Source organism: Lemur catta, chromosome 10 (genome assembly GCF_020740605.2).
Source record: "Lemur catta isolate mLemCat1 chromosome 10, mLemCat1.pri, whole genome shotgun sequence".
NCBI classification, from domain to species: Eukaryota; Metazoa; Chordata; class Mammalia; order Primates; family Lemuridae; genus Lemur; species Lemur catta.
The window spans coordinates 80114658-80127124 of NC_059137.1; the positions used below are offsets into that span (position 1 = coordinate 80114658).

Consider the following 12467-nt stretch of genomic DNA (forward strand, 5'->3'; position numbering starts at 1 on the left):
GGCTGCCATTTTTTATTTGTCTAGGTTTGTTTTTCCTTCTTCATATCCACCTTTTACTTCACCAGCTCCTCCATGGTAACAAAGCCTTATTCAAAAGGCTGTGAATCACAGGCTTGTGTAAAGAAGTTACTTTAATCTAAATGCCCCCAACCTAATGGAATGCACCCAGTGACTCCTGGGAGGAGATTGGGTGGAGTGGGCCAGGGACGAGTCTGAAACAGCATCTGCCGCAGTGCAGCCATGGAGGAAGTTCTAGGGCCGTTCTTCATTTTTGTAGGGTTGCTGGTGTGCCTGGTCTGCCTGGTGAAGTGCATGAGATTCTTCAGATGTGTTTTACTGAACTTCTGGAAAGTTTGGCCAACACCTTTCTTGCGGTCAATGGGCCAGTGGGCAGGTAAGGGGAGCATTCCATATCTTGTTCTGTTGTTATTCCTGCTTATTATTATTTACATCTCAAAAGAGATATTGCATCTTTTCTCTTTGAGAGCAAAGATGTAATTCTTTCAGGGGATTTTAATTTGGGGGATTAGAAAGCATGAGTGAAATTAGAATTTTCTGAAACACAAGATGTGGGGCTTCAGGAGAATAACTAGTGAAGGTTGCTGCTTAACTCTCATCTGTGTGATTGTCTTTGGCCCCACTAGCTGGGTTGTCTTCCTTTTGGGGTTTTCTGATAATACAAATAATAAATAATGCAAAAATTTTTGCGTCCTCATATCCAGATTTGCAAAAGCCCAGAGCACTTCCATTTTGTTAAGGAGTGTTTCAAAATTTTAAAATTCAAATACTTTTAATTCACTTTATCAAAAAATAATGGTCCAATCACTTTTATGAAGTAAGAGTGTTACAGAATCAAGGCAACAAAGATCTCTATATGAAATCTGGGTCTGGTTTGCGTCAATTAAATGCTGCCTCCCAAAGGGATTTATCTACTGGAACCACCATGCAGAATTTCAGCCCCATGATTAAGGTTAAGGTGAAGGGCATAAGGTCATGGTTTTGGCATCTCTTTGAATGAAATGCTAAGGTCTTTACAGGGGCTTATATTTTAAAGTTGGGCACACACACACACAAAAATCCACTGACTTAAAAAAATTTTCAGTGACTTTAAAAATACCACCCAGGCTAAACAGTAAAGATTATAACCCTTCGTATGTAAGCCTTATAGGGCTGCCAGATAAAATACAGGATACCAGCTAAATTTGAATTTCAAATAAACAAGGAATAATTCTTTAGTATGTTTAGCCCCAAAATTGTATGGGACATACTTACACTGAAAAATTCATAATTTACCTGAAATTTGAATTTAACTGGGCATTTTATATCCTTATTTGCTAAACCTAGCAAACTTACAAACTTAGCAATGGAAATTTAAAAAACATTACCCTATGAAAAATTGTTTGGAATAACAAATGGATTTTTAACTGTTGCTTCCTACATTTGCAGTGTGCGTGCGTGTGTGTGTGTGTGTGTGTGTGTGTGTGTGTGTGTGTGTATTTCTTGCCTCTTAGGGCAGTACGCTGTCTGCAGTGAACTTGCTCAGCAACATAAGCTTGAGTGTCCTGGATCCCAACTCCCCACTCCACACAGTTTCAAATGCCTATGTGCTGAGTGGACGCGGAGCTCTGAACAGCCGCTGGGCATCTGTGTGGGGCAAAGCCCATGTAAGAACACACATTACAAAAGAAGTTCAAATGGGGCCAGAGACTTGGAGCATTTGTTGACTCAAAGTAAAAAACCATAGTTTTAACCTCTTTTTATGAGTCAAGAATAATCATTAGCCAGAATAGAATGTCTTTGGGTATAGGCAGACATCAGGGAGATAATGTATTTCAAGCGTGGGGGCGAAAAGAAAGTCCAATTACTAGTGACTAAATCTTTAAACTCCTCAGATAGAGTACCTTGAGCTCTGTGCTTGATTTCTTAATAATTTCATTAGTATATTTTTGTAGACTTGGGGCCCCAAAGTCAGACAGCTTGGGTTCAAATCCCTCTGTCAGCAATTTTAGCAGTGTGACCTTGATCAAGTTAAGAACTTTCCCTCCCTTGGCTTCCTTATCTATAAACTTAGGATAATAATGGTTCCTGCAGTATAAGTTTGTTTTGAACATTAAATGAGATGATACATCTAAAACACTTGAAACAGTACGTGGTAGAAAGTAAGCACTTGACAGTTACCAGTAGTCATTATTGATGTTATTGTCTTAACCATAGTATAGTTCCTCTAGTGGGTGATCTTGAAGATTCCCCTAATGGAGAGGAAGGTGATGCGTGAGATAACCCTGAGTATAGTCCTTCTACCAACACGAACAGAGAGTATGCACGATCCCCTTAAAAGTTCCTAAATGAACAGATAAAATCCTTGGTAATTATTAAAATGAGGGTGCTTCTGTCAGTGTGCTGCTTGAAGCTTGTACAGCTTGGCTTGTACTCACTTTCAAGTAAGCTAAATGTATCTTTTGTTCACATTTTTTAAAACAATGTCCTTTAATTGTTGGTGTAAAAGTAAATTGCGGGTATGAACATATATACTGAATTGTGAATTTTGAAATTGTGATACACCTATGAGGTTTATCTTAGAGCTCAACCATTAAATATGTGTGTAATGTTGGATATAAAAGGACTAGAAGACCTGTTTGATTGTTGTATATTAAGAGATGGTACAAATTCTTCGGGTTCCTGGATTTCACAGCATTCCCTTTTTGCATTTCTCTATTTTCCTCATTGCTATGTTCCCTAACTTCCACAGGCTTTGACTGCTGCTGTCTGTCCTGTGGGGTGAGGGTGGGAAGAGGCAGAACTTGACTTTTAGAAAGAACCTTGAAATGTCCTTACAATGACAGATGAGCGGGTGGGTAGAGAGATAATAGGGAACAACACTTGCCCTTGTAGAGTTAAGGCTTAACTATATCTAAATCCTTATGGGGCCTGGATAAAATGTTTCCTGGCTGAGGCTCTTTGTTTCATTTTGGAATGTGCTTTCCACGGCCTCACCAATCCCTCCAAAAAAAAAAAAAAAAAGGCATCATTTTGAGAGTTTAGCGAAGGTTGTCATGAGCTGGTGAAGTGGGTTGGAGGGCAGGGCAGAGAATGCTCCTTTGGAATATTAAATGTGCTGGAGACTAGGCTTGCAAGAACACACAGCCAGTGGGAAAGAAAAATGTAAAGATGAATTCTGTCATTTAAACCCACTCCTGCTTTTCGCAGTGATCACCGGAGCAGGAGATGGGATTGGGAAAGCATACTCATTTGAGGTGAGTCGTCTTCTTGGAGACTTTCTCCACCCTTCGTATTGAATGCATTACAGTCATGTGACATCCACCCTAAACACTACTTTTCTGAGTATAAAAGCAATAGACATCCATTTAAGATGGTGGTATATCCCCTTAAAAATTGTTTTGGAAATTTATGGGACATTGGTATTTTCTAGTATAATTGTGCCATAAGTCTTTACACACTTAAATCTAATTTTAAAAACATTATTTACTACTTTCCTATTATATATCCTTTACATTAAGCTAGGGCATATATTGAATTTTTAAAATAACATTTGTGTAGGCAGGACATTATCAATGACTTTTACCTCAAGAAGACTATAGAATATTACAAAATATTCTATAAAAAGAGATCTGATAGAGCTGAGAGTCACTGTAACAGGATTAGCATTTTTGGGTATTTCCTTCCAGGCTTGTTTCTCTGCAGATAGATAAATAAATAGATAGTTATACTTTTCAAAAATGCTTTTGTAGCATATATAGTTTTATATGCTATTATTATTACAAATTTCACATTTTCATTAATGAAATATTGTTTCTTGGAGTTTCTATATATTTCATTTCTTCCTCATGCCTATTACACTGACCTCTAGAACCATATCAAATGTAACAGAAGAATACAAAGAATCCTAGAAATTCTAACAGGATGGCTGCTAAAAAATCAATAACACCTTGATCAGGTGCAGTGGCTCACACTTGTAATCTCAGCACTTTGGGAGGCTGAGTCAGGAGAGTCTCTTGAGCCCAGGAGTTCGAGACCAGCCTGGGTAATAGCAAGACCCTGTCACTACAAAAAATTAAAAAATTAGCCGGGTGTGGTGGTGTGTGCCTATAGTCCCAGCTACTCGGGAGGCTGAGGCAGGAGGATGGCTAGAGGTAAGGAGTTGGAGGCTGTAATGAGCTAAGATGACATCAGTGCACTCTAGCTGGGACAACAAAGCTGTCACGAAGAAAAAAATCAATAACACCTTTAATATAATGAAAGCATTTCTATTCACAACAGAAAAATAATCCCAGAAACACACGTAATATAAAATTTTCCAGTCTTTTTAAAGAAAACTATAAAACTCCATTGAGAAATATAAGAGACATTCTGAATAAGGGAGAAAAATACCATATTTCTGAAGAGAAAGATATTTGAAACCTAGCAATTTCTCCCAAATTTATCTCAAATCCCATATTAGTATACCATTATTTTTTAAATGTTACATTTGGTTGTGAGCATTTTCTTATGTCAAAAACATGATTTTTAAATGGCAACATAATATTCTATCAAATGGATGGCCCATAATTTAGCCATTTTCTGGTTGGAAATTTTAACTTTTTCTAATTTTTCCTCATTTTACATAAAATTGGCAATAAATATATGTACTTTTCTGCTTCTCTCCCGATTAGCAGAGCTATTTTCCTTGGACTTGCTGGGTCAGAGGTTGTGAACATATTTAAGGATTTTGTGCTTTCCATTAAAGTTACAGTAATTTACACCGCCTTCTGAGAGAGATGTTGTCTTAGTTTAGGTTGCTGTAACAAATTACCATAAGCTGGTGGCTTAAATAAACATGTAAGTCTCACAGTTCTGGATGCCAGGAAGTCCAAGATCAAGGTGCCGACAGATCTGGTGTCTGGTGAGGACTCCCTTCCTGGTTTACAGACAGCCGTCTTCTCCATGTACCCTCACATGGCAGAGGGCAGAGAGAGGGAAGCAAGCTCTCTGGTGTTTCTCCTTCTAAGGGCACAGATCCCAACCTGGGGGCCTGGCCCTCGTGATCTAATCACCTCCCAAAGGCCCCAGCTCCAAATATCATCAAATTGGGGGTTCGGATTTCACCATATAAAATTTGGTGAGGGGGGAAAAACATTCAGTTCATATGGAAACTGCATTCAACCACAGTATAGTGCTGAAGTGTTTCTTGTCCCTGAAGGCCTGCATCATAATAAAACCACTTCTGGGAAATGGCAGGGCAAGGCATCTTGGAGGCACTTGATAGAAACTTTGGGGATATTAACAAACCGAAACCATGACAGTTAAAAAAGCTCCTTGCACTAGTCCTTTGGGTCTGCCCCCCTCGTCCTTCATCCCTGATGATGACTTTTTGCTAACTGACCTTCTGCTTCAACCGTGTTTTTATTTTAAGGTAAAGAGTTCTTCTCTGTGGACATCCTAATCGCATACAGGAACTTACTGGTGGTCAGTGGGGGCCAGCATTTGAAAGATGAGTGGTCATATTTGAGGGTTGAGGTTGGAGACACCACCCAGCAACCACTTTTTACAGCAAGGTGTCTTCCATCCCAAAAAATCAGAAGGAAAACTTTCTAGCTGTTTGCATTAAAACTATATAACTTTTAATATAACAATTTCCCAGCTTAGACTAGGTTTCTGGAAAGCCCTAATATCGACCAAAATATTAATCACCTTACCTCTAAGTTCTCTGAATTGTTGAACAATTCATGTTCCTTCTTTCTGGTTTTCCAGATTCTTTCTTCAAATTCATGCTAACCTGACCTGCGTGTGGTCCCCTTGATAGCTCAAGATTCAGACACTCTTCTTTCTCCTTAGAGGGGACCCCATGTGGAAGCTCTTCTTAGCCACTCATTTCTCTACCGTGTCACAAAGCAATGGCCTGGAGGTCGGCAGCTGTGGGTTCCAGTCTTTGCTCTGACATTCACTGTCTGACGATTTTGGACAAGTTACATATCCTTTCTGGGCTTCTGTGTCTTTACTGGCACAAAAGATACCTCCCCAAAGTCCTCAAGTCCTAACTTTCTGTTCTGTCCTGGACTGATTCTTGCTGTGCTCTTCTCCTTGTGGGATCTTTTTCTTCTTTGCCCTTTGATCTTTTCTGAGGCTGTGTAAAACCATTTCTGGGCTTCCAACCTCTCCTTCATGCAGGCTTTTCTCCCTTCCAGAAAGCCCATTCTTTCCTCTCTAATAATTGCTGCTTCCAGGAAAGCAGTTCGGAGTCTGGGATGCTGTGGACTGTAATGGTTAAGAGACCAAGGTGGGAATGGATCAGACACGTGTGTGCAAACCCTGCCTCTGATGCTCGCTGGCTGAATTTCCACATCCGTGAGCTGGAGGTGACATCAGTCTCACCTGGGCTTTTGTCAGGGTAAAACAGGATGAGGTGGGCAAAATGCTTTACACAGAGTAAGCTTTCTAAGGTTACTCACTGTTTTTATTGAATAAATAGTGCTTCCTTTCATATATAGTGCCTTTTCTTTTTTGAGAATGTATTAGTCAGGGTTCTTCAGAGAAACCTGAAGGGTATGTATATGAGTGTGTGTCTCTCTCTATATATACATATATGTATACATAGAGAGAGTGCACACGTGTGAGAGATAGAGATATTTATTTTAAGGACTTGGCTCACATGATGGTGGAGGCTGGCATGTCCAAAATCTGCAGGGTGGGCTAGCAGGCTGGAGACCCAGGGAAGAGCCAATGCTAAGTTCAAATTCAAAGGCTGTCTGTTGGCAGAATTTCCTCTTCGTCCAGGAAGGTCAATCTTGTTTCATTAAGGCTTTCAGCTGATTAGGTGAGGCTTACCTACATTATAGAGGAAAATATGCTTTACGCAAAGTCTACTAATTTCAGTGTTTAATCTCATCTAAAAAAATACCTCCATGGAAACACATAGAACAATGTTTGACCAAATATCTGGGTACTAGGGGCTAGCCCAGTTGACACATAAAATGAACCATCACAGAGAATGAAAATGTAGTATATTTACCTGTATTTTTTCTCTTTCTGTTGTTCTTTCTTCCTTCCCAATGTTCCAAGATTCCTTCTTTTGTCACTTGATTTCTGTTTGGAGAACTTCCTTTAGCTATTCTTTTAGGGTAGGTTTGCTGGCTATAATTTCTCTTAGTTTTTCTTTATTCAAGAATGATTTCCCCTTCATTCCTGAAGGACAGTTTTGCTGGATATAGGATTTGCAGGTGAAAGTCCTTTTCTTTTAGCAATTGAAAAATGTTGTGCCACTTCCTTCTGGCCTCTATGGTTTCTGATGAGAAATCCAATGTTATTTGGATTGCTTTTCCCCAATAAATAAAGTATTATTTCTCTCGCTGCTTTCAAGATATTTTTCTTTGTCTTTAGTTTTCAAAAGTTTGGTTAAATGTTTCTTGGCATGGATTTCTTTGGCTTTATCCTGTTTGAGGTTCACTCAGCCTCTTGAATCTATAAGTTTATATCTTTTCACAAGTTTGGAAAACTTTGAATACTGTTTCAGCCCTGCACTTTCTCTCCTGACACCCCAATGACATGCATGTTAGGTTTTTTTTTTTCATAATCCAATGGATCCCTGAGATTCTGTTCCCTTTTTTGGTGTATTTTTTTCTCTGTTGCTCAGATTGGGTAACTTGTCTTCAAGTTCACAGATTCTTTTCTTCATCCCCTTCATTCTGCTATTAATCCCACCCATTGCACTTTTTACTTTGGTTATTATATTTTTCAGTTCTAAAATGTTCATTTGATTCTTCTTTCCATCTTCTGTTTATTTTATTTATTTATTTTTTGAGACAGAGTCTCACTTTGTTGCCTGGGCTAGAGTGAGTGCCGTGGCGTCAGCCTAGCTCACAGCAACCTCAAACTCCTGGGCTCAAGCGATCCTACTGCCTCAGCCTCCTGAGTAGCTGGGACTACAGGCATGTGCCACCGTGCCTGGCTAATTTTTTCTATATATACTTTTAGTTGTCCAGATAATTTATTTCCACCTTTAGTAGAGACAAGGTCTCACTCAGGCTGGTCTCAAACTCCTGACCTCGAGCGATCCACCCGCCTCGGCCTCCCAGAGGGCTAGGATTACAGGTGTGAGCCACCACGCCCGGCCCATCTTCTGCTTCTTTGCTGAAACTTTCTATATTTTCCATTTGTTTTTCATGTGTTCATAATGGCTTGTTGAAGCATTTTTATGCTTTAAAATCTTGTCAGATAATGCTGACATCTGTGTCATCTCAATGTTAGCATCTGTTGATTATCTTTTCTCATTCAGATCAACATCTTCCTGACTCTGTATGATGAGTGATTTTTGTGTGAATCCTAGACATTTTTGGTTTTATGTTATGAGACTTTGGATCTTATTGCAGTCTTCTGTTTCTTCTGGTCCATACTGACATTGCTTTGAGGAGTGGGGGCTAACTTGGGCCTCCAGGTGGGGTGGAGGCCCAGGTTCTCCACTGGGGGGGTACTGCTACCTCACTACTGCTGGGTGAGGGTGGGAATTCTGGCTCTCTCTGAGGCCTCTGCTGGCACCACTGTGGCAGGGAGGGGGCAGGAGTACCTCTTTACTGCTCTCTACGGGCCTCCAGTGACACTTAGGGAGGGAGGCCTCATGACCACTGGGTAGCGGTGAAAGTCCTAGCTCTCCACAAGGCCCCCTCTGTTATCGTCCCAGCGGGAGGGAGGAGAGAAGTTGGGGGGTGGTGGCAGCTGGGGTGAAAGACTCAGCTCCCTACTGGATCTTCTCTGATGTCAGCCTGGCAGGGGTGTGGGGGCTCCTTGCTACAGAGCCTCACTAGGGTGGAGATCTCAGCTGCCCCTCAGGCTTTGGTAACAGGAGTGGGGGTGGGGCCATAGTTTTTTTCTGGGTGTTTGCTTGGAGTAGAGCAGTTATTATCTAGAAGTTTTCTGTCTTGCTAGGCTTCCCCTTTTCTGGTCCCTTGGTTAGAGAGAGCAGGCTTTTGTTGGGACTTTTTATGTCTGCACCTGTTGGCATTTCTGAATGGCCAGCTTCTCCAGCGAGAAGTCTGGGGCACAGAAAGCAAAAAAGAAAGCCTGGGAAAGCTTGGCTGTGAGGCCCTGGCTGATCTTCTCTCCATGTTTTGGAGTCTTCTTATGTTTGTTCTATGTATTATGTTCAGGTTTTTAAATTGCGCCTAATTGTGGGAATAGGGAAGAGTAGTACTTCTCCGAGACCTTCCCCAAAGCCTATTCTATACTGCATTTTAATCTAATCAGTATTTGTATTTAGAGTGGCAGGAGAGGCTTTGCCTCGGGTTAAAGGAATCTCCAGCATTACTTGAAGCAGGTGGGAAAAAACTGCGGCGAGGGCTGGGCCAGGGGTGGGGGGAGGCCGGGCGAGCCTGCTCTTCCCACCTCGGAGGCCACCGCTCAGCCTCTTTTGCACACCACTTGCACTCCTCTAGCACCTGAATTCAAGCCCTGTCTTTTATTCTCCGCCACACAGAGGAGGCCCTGTCCTTCCCCGCGTTCCCACCACCCATTGTAGATTAGCAGCTACAAGCACCTTCCTTGACCCAGGCCCCAACATACAGTAGGAGGAAAACAAGGCCCATTCATCCCTGCCGCGGCCATTCTTCTTGGACGGGGCGGCCGGGAATTCGGGGAGAGCGGGAGCTCCTGCGGCTTAACTTTCTGAAAAGGGGGCGGCAGAGCCCGTGTATGGAGCCTGTCAGCCCGGACATTCTGGAATAAGATTGAGTCCTGCTCCAGCGGACAAAGGGAACAATGCCGGCCCAGACGACCCAGTGTTCTCCCGTGCCCCCCTCCTGGCCCAGACCACTTCACACGGAACCTTTAAAAGGTCTACGGCTCTTGAGAGAAATGGCACAATTAAGGAGAGCCTGGAAGCCCACCAGGCAGAGAGCATCCTTTGTGCTGCAAATGCAAATTGTTTTCCACTTAATGGACAATCTCCCCTTGAGAAGGCTGATGAAGCGAACGCTGAGACAAAGGTGCTTAATTCTTCAGCCACCCTTTTAATGGATTCCGAGACCCAAAAATGGGGGCTGGAGGTGGGGGCGGGAGATTTTCCATGGAGAGAAAGAGGGAGGAGACTTGGGGATGTCATTGGCAGGGGTCAGTCTTGAAATAGGACAGTCCTTGGTGGATGGTTTTAAAAAATTAAAAAAAAAATTTTTTTTGATAGCCTTTATTTCGTAGAGCAGTTTTAGGTTCACAGCCAAACTGAGCAGAAGGTCCAGAGATTTCCCAGGTCCCTCCTACCCCGGTATGCGCTTTCCCCACCAGAGTGGTGGGTTTGTCCTAATTGATGAACCTGCAGTGAGACATTGTTAGCACCCGGAGTCCATAGTTTACATTCAGTTTCACTCTTGGCCCAGTTTTTTGTCATGGTTGTTTTGCAGAGGAAAGCGTGACAAGCACAGCCGAAGGTGTTTCTTTCAGGGAAACTGCTGCCTCCTTCCCCTTTGCTCAGTCTGGCCAGAGCAGAGCATCACGTAGCATCAATAAATATTGACGGGAAAGTCTTTGAGAGGTTTTCTGCGGCTTAGTTTCCTTTAAATCATAGCTATGTTCCAGCCAAACTGTCATCAATAAACATTTTTGTATGTCATGTTTGAATATTTTAAGAAATCAACTATTAATATTTAAAAGGAACAACAGATGCATGGTTGCTTCTCTTTTATAAAGTGACACCTCACTGTGCAGATTCCAGATCAGGGGTGGAACTTGTGACAATACCTTGGTGGTGTCAGTACCTTCAGCTGTCCAAAGTCATGGTTGAAGATCACCTGTTTGAGTGAATATAATTTACTTTTAAAAACTTCAGCATAGATGGTGTTAAAACCATCTATATTAAAATAACACAGAGCCATAAGGTGTAAATAGTAATCAAAATCTGATCTTTATAAAAGTATAGATATAGCCAGAAGCTAACCAGGAATTTTTCCCTAACTTCCTTACTGCTGTAACTGGTGACTGCTTCATGGCGCTATCCTCCCTGATAGGCGCAAGATTTGTGACTCCCCCACTACTTCTGTAGATGCCATTGCCCTTGTAAAGCCCAACACTTGTGCTTCTCTAGATGACCTTACTATTGTAAAGCCTAAGACTGGTCTTTGAAGTATTTTTTGGAGTCTGCACTCCGAGGGGACACACTGATGCCAACTGGACTGGTGAACAGGCAAGAGAACGAATCCACAGCCTTGAGACCCCCTACCCAGGAAATCTCCCAACTGAGAAGATAACCTCTGCTTCCCAACTCTACGAGTTCATCCCCAGCCAATCAGCAGACCCTAGCCCTTTGCCTGCCAAACTATCTTTAAAAACCCTTTCTCCCAAATTCTCGAGAAGATGGATTTGAGAAATTCCTCCGTCTCCTTGGATGGTACCTGTGATATTAAACTCTTCCTCTGCTCTAACCCCTGCTGTCTCAGTGCATTGGCTTCCTCTTGAGTAGCGGGCAATGAACCTGGTTGGGCTGTAACCGTGTGATATGCACGTGGGTCAATTAGTTTTTTAATTTTAAACAGCTCTTTGAGATATAATTTATATACCATAAAATTCACCTGTTTTAAATTGTTTACCATCACCACCACCCAGTTTTAGAACATTTCCATCACCCTAATAAGATCCCTCACACCTGGTTATGATTAATCCCCTACCCCCATCCGTAGTCCTAGGCTGCCACTAATCTTTTCAGGACATTTCATATAAATGCCACCATGCAACATGTGGTCCTTTGTGACTGGCTTCTTCCACTTAGCAGGTGTTTTAGGCTTATTCATGTTACAGCATATGTCAGTAGTTCTTTAATTTTTCTTTCAGAATAATATTGTATTATATGGATATACTACATTTAGTTTATTCATTTACCAGTTGATGAATGTCTGGGTTGTTTCCATTTTTGGCTACTATGAATAATGCTGTTACGACTGTTGATACATGAGTTTTTGTGTGGACATGTGTTTCCATTTCCTTGAGTGGGTTACCTAGGAGTGGAGTCACTGGTAAATTTGTTTAAGGTTGGCTAGTTGTAGTCCACATTTATGCACATTTGTTTAAGGTTGGCTAGTTGTAGTCCATATTTATGCAGCAGTTGGACAACACCCTCATCCGGTACTGCTCAGTGGTGGTATATATTGGTTTCTCCTACTTGCCCCTCTGGATCCACTCCCTGTGACCCAGGAAGCTGACGTGCATGGGATGAGCCTTCATGCAAGGCATTTAGAGGACTGCCTAAGGGACAGAGAGCTGAGTATTCCACTGAGCTTATAAGAACAGATTCCTGACTATTTTGACGTGGCTTACTAATAAATGTTTTATGTATGGTAGAGTTCAGTCTGAGGCTTGCTTGCATTGTAACATATCATCTGCTGGCTAGGTTGTGAGAGAGGAGACCTACAGCCCTCATCTACCTCTAATTATTGGAGGCCACAAGAAAGGGCAATAATTATGAGCGAACAAATAGGCTAAGGTCAGATAAAGAG

General features: G+C 41.9%; 1 protein-coding gene across 2 annotated transcripts in view; it reads left to right on the forward strand.

The window, feature by feature from the left end:
- Positions 1-198: 198 nt before the first annotated feature.
- The window catches only part of HSD17B3 (hydroxysteroid 17-beta dehydrogenase 3), a 49748-nt gene continuing 37479 nt past the window's right edge, over positions 199-12467 (forward strand). The window contains exons 1-2 of one of the 2 annotated variants that reach the window (XM_045562730.1): positions 199-394; positions 3208-3254. In XM_045562730.1, the coding sequence (XP_045418686.1) occupies positions 241-394; positions 3208-3254 (201 nt within the window). In that variant the 5' untranslated portion in view covers positions 199-240. The remainder of the gene's footprint in view (positions 395-3207; positions 3255-12467) is intronic. The other variant, XM_045562731.1, reaches the window with a different exon arrangement.